We start from the raw sequence: 13,015 nt of genomic DNA, 5'->3' as shown, positions 1-13,015 counted from the left end.
TTAAAAAAAACTCATGTCAAAGCTAGATACTTCAGCATTTAAACCAATACACACTTTGAAACATATAAGTCATTGAGCCAAATAGTTTTAAGTAGAAAGGTTCAGTTTCAACATCCTAGCATTTTCCTGTAATTAGTTTCACCAGATTCATCAGAGAGGTCCTTAAGCAACTCTATTTTGGCATATGTGCTTTTGTATTTATTCTTGTTTTCTCTTGGGTTCAGATCACTCAGTAAAGAAAGCAGTCATGACAGTGGAAACCAAACCCAGCAATGTAAATGACTCAAATCAGGAAGCAGAACCTGATCAGCTTTTGGATGATGAAGGAAACAAAAATCCACCAGTCAAAAAGACTTCCTCTTGCACTGGATTGAAGGTTTGGTGCCTTAGCAATATCACCATGAATTACTATTGTTATCTGTCAAGAAATGTTGTTCAAGATATGACATGCCGAATTCCATCGTTCCTGTTCCCCTTATCTTTTGTGGGACTGGATACGCACAGAGGTCCAGGGGATAGTCAGATCTTACCTTTTCTCTAAAGAAAATAAAAGTTCATGGTCTACCAAATTTACTCACAAGTTACTTGTAGGTGGATCCCCTTCTTGGTCATTAGAGAGAGGCAGCAACTTCAAGAGGCAAACCTGAACCAGCCTCATTTAGGTGCCTTACAACACACTAGAGGTTGCTCTTACCACCAGTCTTGTAGGGTCAAAATAAGGTGAAGTGAACCAGATTTCATCAAATGTTTTGTGGCTGACCTGAGGATTGCATTTTTAAACCCAAATGACCCCAGCAATTTTTGTTTGTGTTTTGATACTTATCAGCAGTTTATGATTTCAGCCAAACCCTCCGAGAGCACTGCTGGCATAAGGCACAAAGGGTGATTCTCAGAATTTTTGCCAGTCAAGCTCAGGAAATATACAACCTTTCATGACAAACCTTACACTTGGGAGATTTTTCTCTTCATTCCTGACTAAAAGAGAGCAAATATACAAATTTTCAAGCTCTTACTTCCCAGATTGGCTTAATTTCTTATAATAGATAGTATTGCAATGTCCAAACCTATATTTACTTTGTTTATTTACCCAAGTTTCTGTTATATTGGGACTCTTGCCCAGTGAGCAATAAGTCTATTTGCTTTTTAGGCTATGTGGAAATAGCTGGATAATATTTAAACAAACTTAAACATTTTACCAAATAAATCTTTCTTTGCAAAAGCCACAATGTGTGTTGGTGGAAGCAACAGTCAAACTTCTAAGAGTATCAACTTTTTTTTTTTTTTTGTGAGATATATGGCATACAGGCAAAATACGTATTTCAAAATATATCATATGACACAGAGATTAACTCAATCAGTCACTACCACATCCCTCATACTGGTGTATCATAAAAACTTGCATAAAGCCTTTATTTTGATGCCACATTGGTTGAAAGAATCAGTTATGAATTGGCCTAAAATAAGGGACATGTGAGCCAAGCAAAAGGTAATTTGGGTTAAGATTAACTTTGCCACTCCAATTAGAGTAAAAAATACATGTCATGACGGTGATTGTTCCACACAGTTTTAAATATATTTGACCCCTCTGTGACCAGTTTTCCTGCCTCTCCCTCCCATTTCCTGCCTGAACCTTTCCCCAGGTATTTCTGGCTGCTCTGTCATTCAGCTACTTCAGCAAAGCCTTGTCTGGTACGATAATGAAAAGCTCCATCACTCAGATTGAGCGAAGGTTTGACCTGACGTCATCTACCGCGGGTTTCGTCGACGGGAGCTTTGAGATGGGTAATGGATTTATTCCCTAACACACAGAAAACTGCTCAGAGAAACATGAGACAGCATCTGGCACTAATTCTGGTTCATTACCTTGCAGGCAACTTGCTGGTGATTGCATTTGTAAGCTATTTTGGAGCTAAGCTTCATAGGCCCAAAGTAATAGCGGTGGGATCCTTTACTATGGCTTTGGGAAGCTTTTTATCAGCGATGCCTCATTTCTTCATGGGATAGTAAGTGCTAATCATGATTAGTCTGGGTAACTTAACAATTGCATTGCACTTTCTGATTTTTAAATGAAACTTTTTGTATATTTAGCCTTAGATTCCCAAAGGCCTGTAGAACATCACTTCCAAGTGGCATGAACCCCACATGCCACACACATCACTACTGTGATGGTGAATGTTCATTTAAAAAATACGCCTCTTCTGAAGTGAAAGTTCAATTCCTTGAAAAAATGAGAAAATCAAAATGGTTTAGTTTACACTCAGGGTTGTTCAGAAAGGAGGCAAAGAATGAGATGATGCCAGAGCCTGCAGATGGATGAGTGCTGGTAGAACTCATAACTATTCCAAATACACATGCCTGGTTAAACTGATTTTCCGTATCTGGTTAATTTTTATTCACCTTCACCAGGCTCAGGGAATTGCTGCATTATGCTTATATGTGATAATGTTTCTAGCCATAGCTTGGCCACAGAGATGACAAATAGAGTAAAACATATTTCTGTTGATTTCTTAAATATATTAGAATAATTTTAGGTATACTACTGCAAAAAGAAAACGGAGGGATGCTTTCTTTCATGTTAGTGGATCATGCACTAGGACCCGACTTTTCAGCAGTTTTTCACTCTTTAAGACAGACCATGTATCATACTTATCTACACTGGGCAGCTCGTGAACCTGAGCCTGAAGGTTTGTAGGGCAACTGCTCTGCATTGTGTCTTCTGATGACTGCTCTTTATTTCTACCTGAAAAACAATCCTGCCTGGTCTAACAGAGCCCGGGCAATTCCTCTAAGCAGAACGTGTGCTTTACCATGCTGTTCTGCTAAAGCTAATTGTACTTTGCCCCTCCATTGCACTCATTTCTGGGGAAAGGATCAGGTTAAAGCAGCTGAACAGATCAAACACATATCGAAGATGGAAAGGGGACCTTTGCTCAAACTCAAGACATTCTTCTTTTTCTCCTTGGCTGTGAGGTCAACACAGGGAGCTCACTTGGACTTGACCCTAAATTTAGACACCAAAAATTCAATCCTATCTCAAATATTTTCACAACCCCTTTTGATTTTTCTGGCTTAAAACATTACACCTTCCAGACAGAGGATTCTAAGTGTTATTTGTTCTTCATTTTAGTATTTTGGTTTTCTAAAATGTTCTTAAATAATCTTATTTGCTCCTTCAGTAGCGCCTTGAATTGGTATTTAATCAAAGATACCTTTCTCTTTAGGGAAACAGCAGCCAAGTGGTTCCAGCCCTACCACACTGGTGTTTCCCTAGTGAGCGCTTCTTCTAAACCTTCTGTTGTGTGTTTGCAGCTATAAGTATGAAACAACATCACATACAGCTGCTTCAGCCAATTTAACTTCCAGCATAAATCCCTGTTCCCTACATCAAGATGTGAATGACACTGTCCTGGAAGTCTCACAATCGGGTACGGAACTGTAAATGAATGTACAAATACGGGAGCTTGTTTTATCCTTGGTTACAAGGATTCAGTTACCCAGGGCCTGGAGTTAGGGAGTAGAAAAACTAGTGTGACGGAACATGAAACTGCATAGAGTTTAACAGAAATAAATGGATATTCCTATTATCCTCCTTACAATATGGAATGCTGCTGTTTTATGTGTTGCTTGTATGGGACACAGGTATAGAATGAGCCAAGCTCTGCATCAGAAACCATCTCAAACTTCTCACATTAAAGATCCATGATATATGCCAGGTAATATATTTATGGAAGTATCAGTAAGTTATTTTTTTAATGATTATTTTTTCTGATGGATGATACTTACCTGTGCTTTTAGAAATCAAATGCGATGGAGGTGGAAGAATGTGTTCTTAAAAGATCATGAAAAGTAATAATGGGGTTGACAGCCTTTTGTTTATCTTCTATAAGGAAACGTACTTAATACCTTGATTCCTAATCTATAATCTTTATATGTGCTACATTTCATGTGATTTTTCCCCTTTCCCATTCAAATATTTTATTACAAAGGTGTAAACTCTCATCCGCAGGCTGCGAGAAAGAGCCAGCTTCATATATGTGGATATATATCTTACTGGGAAACTTGTTACGTGGGATTGGTGAGACACCAATAACACCACTGGGCATCTCTTATCTTGATGATTTTGCTAAAGAAGAGAACGTTCCTGTGTATGTAGGTAATCTCAACATGAAGTAAAGTGAGAGATTCATTGTATAAGAGGTCAATCTGATGCTGACCTGAAACAGACTGGACAGAGCTAGAGAATAAAGAAGGTATTTATTCAAAGGCCTCCAGGATCCACCTTGGGCAGGACAGGGCCTGACCAGGGCTACACCCAAGGTGGACTAAGAATGGTCACAAAATGGCTGACCGGTCACAAAGTCTCACACTTTCATAAGTTTTGGTCTATTTGCATATTAGGGTTTAATTGTCCAATTATGGCTTCAGGTTGTGGGGTCCCATCCTTCTTGTTTTCTCTCTTCAGTCCACCGTTGTTTGTGCTTTTGGGCCTGAAAGTTGTCCTTGGTCTTCAGCAGGAAAAGGATTTGTTTTGTCTCCCTGCTCTGTGAAGAGAGCTGACTGACACCTAATATGAGGTTCAGAACTACACCCCTAGGCAGCACAGAATCTGAAAACATGAAAGCTAAAACTTAAGGCATCAGATCACCCTCTGAAGAAGACTTCAGCCATTAGAGGGTACTAGCATCTGCTTCATTGTATTTTCAGCCTGTTTGCACACAATAGCCATGATGGGCCCAATGTTTGGTTTCCTCTTGGGATCTCTATGCGCAAGACTGTACGTGGATGTTGGATTTGTGGATCCAGGTGAGCAAAACAGAGGAAAAGTGAAAGTAAGCTAATACTTGTTCATAAGAATTTCCTACAAACGGTTGCATATGTTTTCATTATATTAATTTTATTAATATATTTTATACTTGAATTATATTTATTTATTTTTATTGTATAATGTATTAATAAAGTTTTTAGCTTTTAGAGTAAAGGCAGAATCAGACTGGGAGCATATTTTAGAGCCGTGCTTTAAGATTAAAGGATTGTAACACACACTTAACTCTAAGAATTAGTACCAAGAATTAGTACCAAGAATTCTCACAGAACCAAGACTTCTTTCTAAACTGGAATTTTAACAAAAATATTCTGCTAGTACAGCAGCTTTACAGTTTGGGGGAATTACCCACCCTTTTCACTGAGTATTTTACATTATTTACATTTCACACAGTTTTTGCAGCACAATATACACTTTTTTCTTAGTCCTTGTTTATTCAGATGAAGTGAAAACACGTGTATGTATTCACATCTGCACAATGTCAGAGGGGACATAGCAATTCCTGTAAGTGGTGGTTGTGGTCCTTCATCCTGTTCCTTTTCAGTTGTCTTGTTTTTCTAGCAGGACAGAGAAGTTTTCAGATTTTCAGAATCCTGTAGTTAGATAGGTGAACTATTTTGTCTTTGCCCTTTGTTTAACCAGTGTTTGATTTTTTTTTAAGAGTAAGAACAATGAGCTGATCCCAGTCATGCAGTGAAAAGTCTTATAATTTTAGTCCCCCACCAAACATGCCAGAATTAAAAATCATAAAAATACAACCAGCTACTCTCATCTTCCTTGCAATACATTTAAAGCCATGAGTAATTTCACTGACACTACAGAGAATGTCCAGTTGCTTAGTAGCAACCTACACAATTCAGGAAAGCAGAGGATGGTCTCAAGAGCCAAAGAGCACCATGCTTGAGGCCAGTCTGCCACCACTTTTGGTTTCCCATGTGTTGAGTAAGGACCTTGGTGTTTCTATGTCTGCCACAAAACATCAATCAGTGAAAGATGTAGAATGGCAGATAAAATAATGCTGGACAAACAGGAATAGTTTCAAACCAAAAGAGAGTAAGTTTAGATAAGATGTCAGAAAGAAATTCTTCCCTGTAAGGATGGTAGGGCATAGGAACCAATTGTCCAGAGAAGCTGTGGATGCCCCATCCCTGCAAGTGTTCAAGGCCAGGTTGGGTGGGTCGCAGACCATCCTGGTAAACTGGAAGGCATCCCTGCCCGTGGGACACATTCCAATCCAAACCAAACTACGATTCTACAACACCGTCCAGGGCATGATTCCTGATGCCTTCACTGCATGGATGGTCCCTCATTATATGTTTATTGTTGGAAGTCAGACACTATAAAATGTCATTGTCATAGCCAAAAAAGATTGGGAAGGTTCAGCTTCTTCACCGGGGTAACTTGTGCCTGTTTCCCTAACTTCTAGGGAGCATCAGTATCACCCCACAGGATTCCCGCTGGGTGGGTGCATGGTGGCTTGGCTTTGTAATAGCTGGAGCAACCAGTTTCCTGTCTGCTATTCCATTTTGCTTCCTGCCAAAGAGTCTGAAAAAGCCAGAGGAAGCCAATAAGGACAAAACTTCACACGGTCTCTTGGAAAATATTGGTGCCGTGAGGAATAAACTTTCTCCTGATAAAACTAAGCCAAGGAAGTGGTCAGTAATGCTGAAAGGCAAGTGTTTCTCAAGTTGTATAAATGTGTAAAGCAATAGGCACAACACACATAGGAAATGTAACCCTCTATAAAATGTTTTGCCTCCCCTGCACTTCCATCTAAACCAGGCAGCTATCCCCAGGAAAGGAAAGGTCTACCAAAAATTATTAGAAGTGAAAGAGCTTGTTCAGGACTCTGAGGTTCTGCATGCATCAGCTGAAGTAAATCATCACCTGATTGGCATCTACCTCTAAAATTTTGTTCAGGAGGAAATTTGAACAGTGGAAATGTGTTCCTTTATCTGAACCTAAAGAAAATATTCAAAGGCTCCTTTTGCAATATGGCGAGACAAATTATTCATTTGGGAGAGTTCATGGAGACTGAAGTACATTGGTGCCTGATGAAAATACATCAGGCTTGAATATATCTGGCTGTGCAGTCCTTGGGCCAAAAAAATGGGGTGGAGAAGTGATGGAAAAAAAGTGTCTTTGCTTCATTTGTCAATTTTTTTGTTTAGATCCCAGTAGAAGACACTGGACATCTCAATCTCTCACTTAGCCTTGAGCCATGAATATTATTTTGATAATATTCATGTAAGCTGAACAAAGTCTGGGCTGTGTGGAGCCCCTTAATCTTTATGTGCATATCTCAATTGAACAGCCAGGCCTTAACCTATACTTCTGTCTTCTTTTAGGATTCTCTTCCTGTATCTCAGCCTCTGGTGTTTTTCAAGAACCTGATTTTGCTTTCAGATACCCTCATGCAAAAGGAGATCAGTACAACTTGCACTTGGACAGCTGAGAGCAGGACCTTGCCCTAAGTTTTGCAGGTTACTCACCAGTAATTATGCCATGCATCTTTCAATGCCAACTCATATGTCCCTTTCTTTCAGATTTCTGTAACTCCCTGAAAAAAGTATTGGGTAATCGAATGTACTTTATATTTTTGTGTTACTCACTGTTACAGTTCAGTGGTTTTATTGGTTTCGTGACTTACAAACCAAAGTACATGGAACAGCAGTATGGACAATCTACATCCAAATCCAACTTTCTAATAGGTGAGTTCCACCATGCAAGGACTGCTTGTGCTGGAAGAAATGCATGGGGATAAGTTCTGGTGTGCTTTATCTGAGGCTGAATTCCATGTAGAACAGGTTGAGGTAAATGGTGGTCTGACCTGAACCTGAATTATGAAAAATACAGGGTTTGTGCCTATGGGGCCATATGATATTTTTAAGTTATATTACATTATATTGCATTTACATTATATTTATATATAATTATATTTATATATTGGGCACCCCAAATATGCAATGAGTGTGGTGGGGAAGTTTTAGTTGCTGAAGCATCTGGCAAGATCCTTGCAATGGAAGTGATTTGGAGGGTTAGGCCCTTCGCAAACAGCATGTCCCACCCAGGGATTGGACTGAACACAAATCTTCCTTAAGTTGTAACAGACCATAAAGCTGCCAGGAACAAAAAACTAAGGACAGACTTTGGTTCTTAAGACTATAATGATTCTTTAATTCTAACATTTGCCCTCTATAATCTCTTTCAGGAGTGACAACCTTGCCTCCTGTAGGTCTTGGAATTTTCATAGGAGGGCTTATAATGAAAAAGTATAAAATGAGCTTCATTGGAGCGACAAAGTTTTCATTTACCATGTCATTTTTGTCCTATGCCATCAGTTTGTTACACTTTTTTGTTGGCTGTGATAACCATATGGTGGCAGGAATGACAGTGTCCTATGAAGGGTGAGTATTAAACAGAAAAGACTGTGTTTTTCTCCATACTTCTCAACAAATACACTGTGACATCAAGGCTAAGAAAGAAACGTGCTTTTCCAATGCTGGAGAGAAAGTGAACACTACCACATGTCTTTGGGGTAGTTTTTGTTGGTCAGCAGAGTGTCAGCCTGACAAAGCCCAGCACTGGTTAAAGATTAATTAGGAATTGCATCATTAGCAATGTAGGTTGTTTTGCTGGGGGAGGGTGGGAGTATTGCTGTGCAGTGTTTCCACTAGGAATAAATGGTGGACCAGGGAATATGTTAAAGAAGCACTGGGATGGGAAAATGGCAAGCACATAAGTTTCATTTACCTAGAAGATGAGTGAAGAAATATCTTTTTGCTCAATACACAAAGGATGTCTGAAAGCAAAAGATAATACTGCACTCTTCATATCCTTGATGAAAAGTTAGGCTGGGCTTTAGGAGAGTATTTTTTAACTACAGAGACTAGGAGATCTGGTTTCTGTCACTGGTGCATTTTAACCGACTGATAAAGATATATTTGATAAGACTGAGATAACTCTTGCTAGCTCTAAATTCAGTTGGGGGGAGTCCAAATGACCTCTCTGTCCTTTCTCTTTTCTGTCTACACCTGTAAAATCAGTAGCAATGTTTTAATTTGTTTTAAAATTCTCTATAATCTTGTAATCACTTTAATATCAGTGCAAGTAGGATGGAATCTCAAACAGACCAATAGAGATGTAGAAACTCAGCTGTAAAAACATATCCTGGGCATATGAGGTGGGTTTCAGAACAGCAACACTGTCACGCAGAAGGGACTTCACTGACTTCAGCACTGAATTAAAAATTTCTTACACTTGTCTGAACTTAACTTCCAAGCAACCCCATTCCGTACCACAACAATTCCTTATTTTCGGAATGCAACTCTCGGTGCAAATGTGACTCCAATGTGTGGGATCCTGTGTGTGGAGCCAATGGGATCACCTATGTTTCAGCGTGTCTGGCTGGGTGCGAGACTTCCGTGGGACATGGAAGGAATACAGTAAGACCCTGCTTTGGTGTCTAAGGTGTCCTACCACCTTATTTTCCATGTAACGTGGAAAATTTACTAGGATAATGCATTTCAGGAAAACCAAAATTCCTGGGGACTAGTCAGTAAAGTATTTTTGATTTCAGGCTACAAACAGCACAGAAAAGAAATTTCTCTGAGTTATTGCACATAACTCAGCAAAAAGCCCTAGCTTCTTGTTCTAGTTAATAATTTTCAACTTCTGTAGGTTGAGCATAAGAGGGGGAAACATGCAAATCAAATTGGTTTCATGTTGCCTGAAGGTTGTCCATAGGCTTTGCCTTTCATAAATGTAATTTTGGCTGCCCTGAGGCTTTATTTAATAGTTGAAGTACACTGAGATAGCGTAGTCTCTTCCCTGCTACTGATCATTAATGATTAAGTATGGAAAATGGGTTAAGGAAAGGCAGCTTGTTTCCTCCATGTGAGACTTTGGGATGTCAGGAAACTGCTTGTTTTTCTGGGTGACTGATTTTTGCTTGACATGGAGTGCTGGAGATAATTCCCAGAGACAAAGCTCCAGTCTATGCATCTAAACATTTATTGGGCTGTGCCACTTGCACGTTTCCTGATGCCATGTGATCACTCCAGAATATAAATGATCTGGAGCCATCTCTTTACTCTGTTTTCTCTCCAACAGAATCCCCATTTCATGAGCAGTGTCCTACCAAACCTGTTTTTTGTCTTCCAGGTCTTCCATAACTGCAGATGTCTTGAAATCAAAAGTTCATGGACAGGAAACAATTCTGCCACCTTGGGGCAATGTCCAAAAAGTGATGATTGTTCAAAGAACTTCATTTATTACACAATAATACAAGTCATAGGTGGCTTTTGCTATGCCCTGGGAGCCACTCCTTCATACATGCTTATGTTTAGGTGAGTACATCTGGCTGTAAACCAAAAGCTTTCTAGTGAGGCTTTCAGAGTCTTGCTTGTTTTTCTACCTTAGGAAAAAAAGGACTTTCCTGCTCATCAGGAGCTGTAGTGGTAGGACAAGGAGTAATGGGTTCAAAAGAGGGGAAGCTTAGTTTAGAAGAAATTCCTTCATGTGAAGGTGGTGAGGCCCTGGCACAGGCTGCCCGGAGAAGTTGTGGCTGCCCCATCCCTGGAAGTGTTCAAGGCCAGGTTGGATGGGGCTTGGAGCAACCTGGGATAGTGGAAGGTATCCCTGCTCATGGTATTGTTTTGGAACAAGATAATCCTTTACATCCCTTCCAAAGCAAACAATTTTGTCATTCTATGGTTCTGTAATTAGGTTTTCCAGAACATGTATTTTTATTTCTTGGATTTTGAAAGTTCCATGCACTTGCCAGGATTTCTGGATGTGCAAGGAGATGGCAGAGGCTGGAGATATAACGAATTCAAGACCAGTGCCCATTTCTGATGCCTGGAGTGCAGTTCTCCACGAAACAGATGAGCATATTACTAGGAGGCTAGTACAGAGATGTGTCCTTGTACAGAGGAATTCTTTTCAAGCACAGAAAGATGTTGCACTAACCGTGCTACCTGCAACTCTTTTGTCTTAGGGCAACAGGATATTTCCCATTCAATATTCCATCAAGTGTGGGAAATGTATGCCCAAGAGTGAAGGCAGTTGGTGAGCTCATTTCCCTAAGGTCGGGATAGACTCTGATTATGACTTTAAAATTTCAATTCCTTAATTATGCGTGGGGAATGGACTTGCCAGGAGCTATTAGAGGGAAATCAGTGGATTAATTCACCTTTTTCATACCACTTAACATGCTTCATGAAGGAAGCACTCTCCGTCCACATTTTGGCTTTCCATCAACAAGAAATAATAAATCCAGGTTATTTAATAGCAGTTTAATAGGCATGTCTAAGCACTAAGTAGGCCAACTCTTCTTACTTATCCCTCTTTTTTCAGATGTGTTCAGCCAGAGCTCAAAGCCCTCGCAGTTGGTCTATTCACACTCACTATGAGGATGCTGGGTAAGAGAAATCACTGCAGAGTCCAATCCACCCAGTGTAATCACCACTAAGGAAATATAAAGCAGATTTCCAAGAAGGTGTCCTTTCTCTGTGAAATCTTGTCCCATTTTTTTGCTTGTCTCCTTGCAGCTGGGATCCCAGCGCCGGTTTATTTCGGTGCAGCCATCGACAAGACGTGCTTGAAATGGGGGAGCACCGGCTGTGGGAAGCGAGGGGCTTGCAGGCTCTATGACTCCAATGCAATCAGGTAGAGCAAATTAGGGCACAAAAACCCTCTCTGTGGAAATACAGAGTTGGTTCTCTCACACCGTAGTGTGTGATCCAAAATCACACTCCGATACTAACTCTGGGCTCAGCTTTAAGCCGGTCCAGAACTACTGAAATTGAAAAATCTCAAGATCAAATGCTAAGCTCTCAATTTTTTAGTCAGTTTTTATGTTGTACAAAGGAGATTTAATGTCCATGACAGAGATTTCTGGAATGAGTTGTGTATTTGTAATATAATTAGAGCCAATTAAAATACCTCAGACTTTAGGACTTACCATAAAGAGGAAAGTTACCCAAATTTACCATATTTGCAGGTAACTTTTTCACACTGGCAAGAATGTTACCTCTGTGCATTGGCCACTTTCGAGAGAAAAGTCCATGAAAGAATATTGTACCGAGTAGCTGCAGATGTGGGTGAAACCCAAACACTATCAGACTCCTGGGGGAACGCTCCATAGATTTTTCTCACTTTCACTCAAGCCTTGGCCACTTCTGATGTGTTTTTTTATTATTATTTTTACATACAATAAAGCACTCTGGTGACCTCAATATATTTCTAGCCTTAAAGAATTTAAAGCTTTAAAGTGATCCAAAAATCTTTAAAAAAAAAAAAAAAAAAAAAAAAAAAAAAAGGGAAGATGATGGAAGTTTCATTTTGCAATTATCTTCGTAAGCAAAAAGAATATTATCAGTTCTTTAGGAGAAGTTTTTGCAAGTAAAAATGTCTGGTTTTTGGTATCATTCACAAACAGTGAGTTTTAAAGTCTTCCCCTAAACTTCTTTTTCATATATACAAGAGCCTTAAAAGCCATTAAAGATATTTTTTTCAGTGTTTTTTTGTAAAATTCAATGCCTGGCCCAATCTTCTATGCTCTGTCCCACAGGTATGTCTTCCTGGGTTTAGGAGCAATTTTAAGAGGTCCTTCCTACTTGGTTGGAATAGTTTTTTATATATTGATAAAGAAACACTTTCAAAATAAGAACTCCAGGCCTCTGGAGAATGGACAAGAAGATGCTGCTGTGAATAAAGAAGACAACTGCAAGATCAAAGAACGTTTGCCAGGTTCTTCTGATGCAGAGAATGAATCATCTATTTAGAAAGCAGTTTAGACCAGTGGCATGTGAATCAGGCCAGCTTCTTTTAGAAACACCATTCAAAATGCTGTGAGTAATTAAATAATAAATAATAACACTGTACAGGGAGCATAACTAATAGCAAAACTGCAAACATGAACAATAAAAACTAACAAACAAGTATTGAAAGTGTATTTTGTGTACCTGATTAAAAGTACAACAGAAAGAGTTACACAAATGGAACCAAATTCTCAACAGAAAAAGAAAAACCTCCTTGGCAGTTCTGACAGAGCCAGTCTGCTTTTTTTTTTGGTGGGATCAAAGATGCTGCCAGAACATCCACGTGCCAAAGGCCCACAAAAAGTGCATGCAGTGATCCTGTGTGCAGATCCATGCTGGGGACTGACACAGGAGAGACAAGCTCAAGGCT

The 13,015-nt window shown here is 39.5% G+C and overlaps 1 protein-coding gene across 1 annotated transcript; it reads left to right on the top strand.

The window, feature by feature from the left end:
- Positions 1 to 247: 247 nt before the first annotated feature.
- LOC136290008 (solute carrier organic anion transporter family member 1C1-like) lies at positions 248 to 12,768 on the top strand. The gene is made up of 14 exons (XM_066184426.1): positions 248 to 376; positions 1,641 to 1,782; positions 1,871 to 2,003; positions 3,310 to 3,425; positions 4,007 to 4,153; positions 4,705 to 4,803; positions 6,249 to 6,494; positions 7,369 to 7,533; positions 8,034 to 8,229; positions 9,105 to 9,267; positions 9,986 to 10,170; positions 11,180 to 11,244; positions 11,374 to 11,491; positions 12,396 to 12,768. Exons 1-14 carry the CDS (start codon positions 248 to 250, stop codon positions 12,607 to 12,609), a joined length of 2,118 nt encoding a protein of 705 aa, XP_066040523.1. The 3' UTR covers positions 12,610 to 12,768.
- Positions 12,769 to 13,015: the final 247 nt, after the last annotated feature.

The sequence above is a fragment of the Chamaea fasciata genome, unplaced genomic scaffold, assembly GCF_029207755.1.
Source record: "Chamaea fasciata isolate MVZ Bird 193981 ecotype frontalis unplaced genomic scaffold, bChaFas1.0.hap1 SCAF_5, whole genome shotgun sequence".
NCBI classification, from domain to species: domain Eukaryota; kingdom Metazoa; phylum Chordata; class Aves; order Passeriformes; family Sylviidae; genus Chamaea; species Chamaea fasciata.
This window is presented reverse-complemented; position numbering and strand designations above follow the sequence as displayed.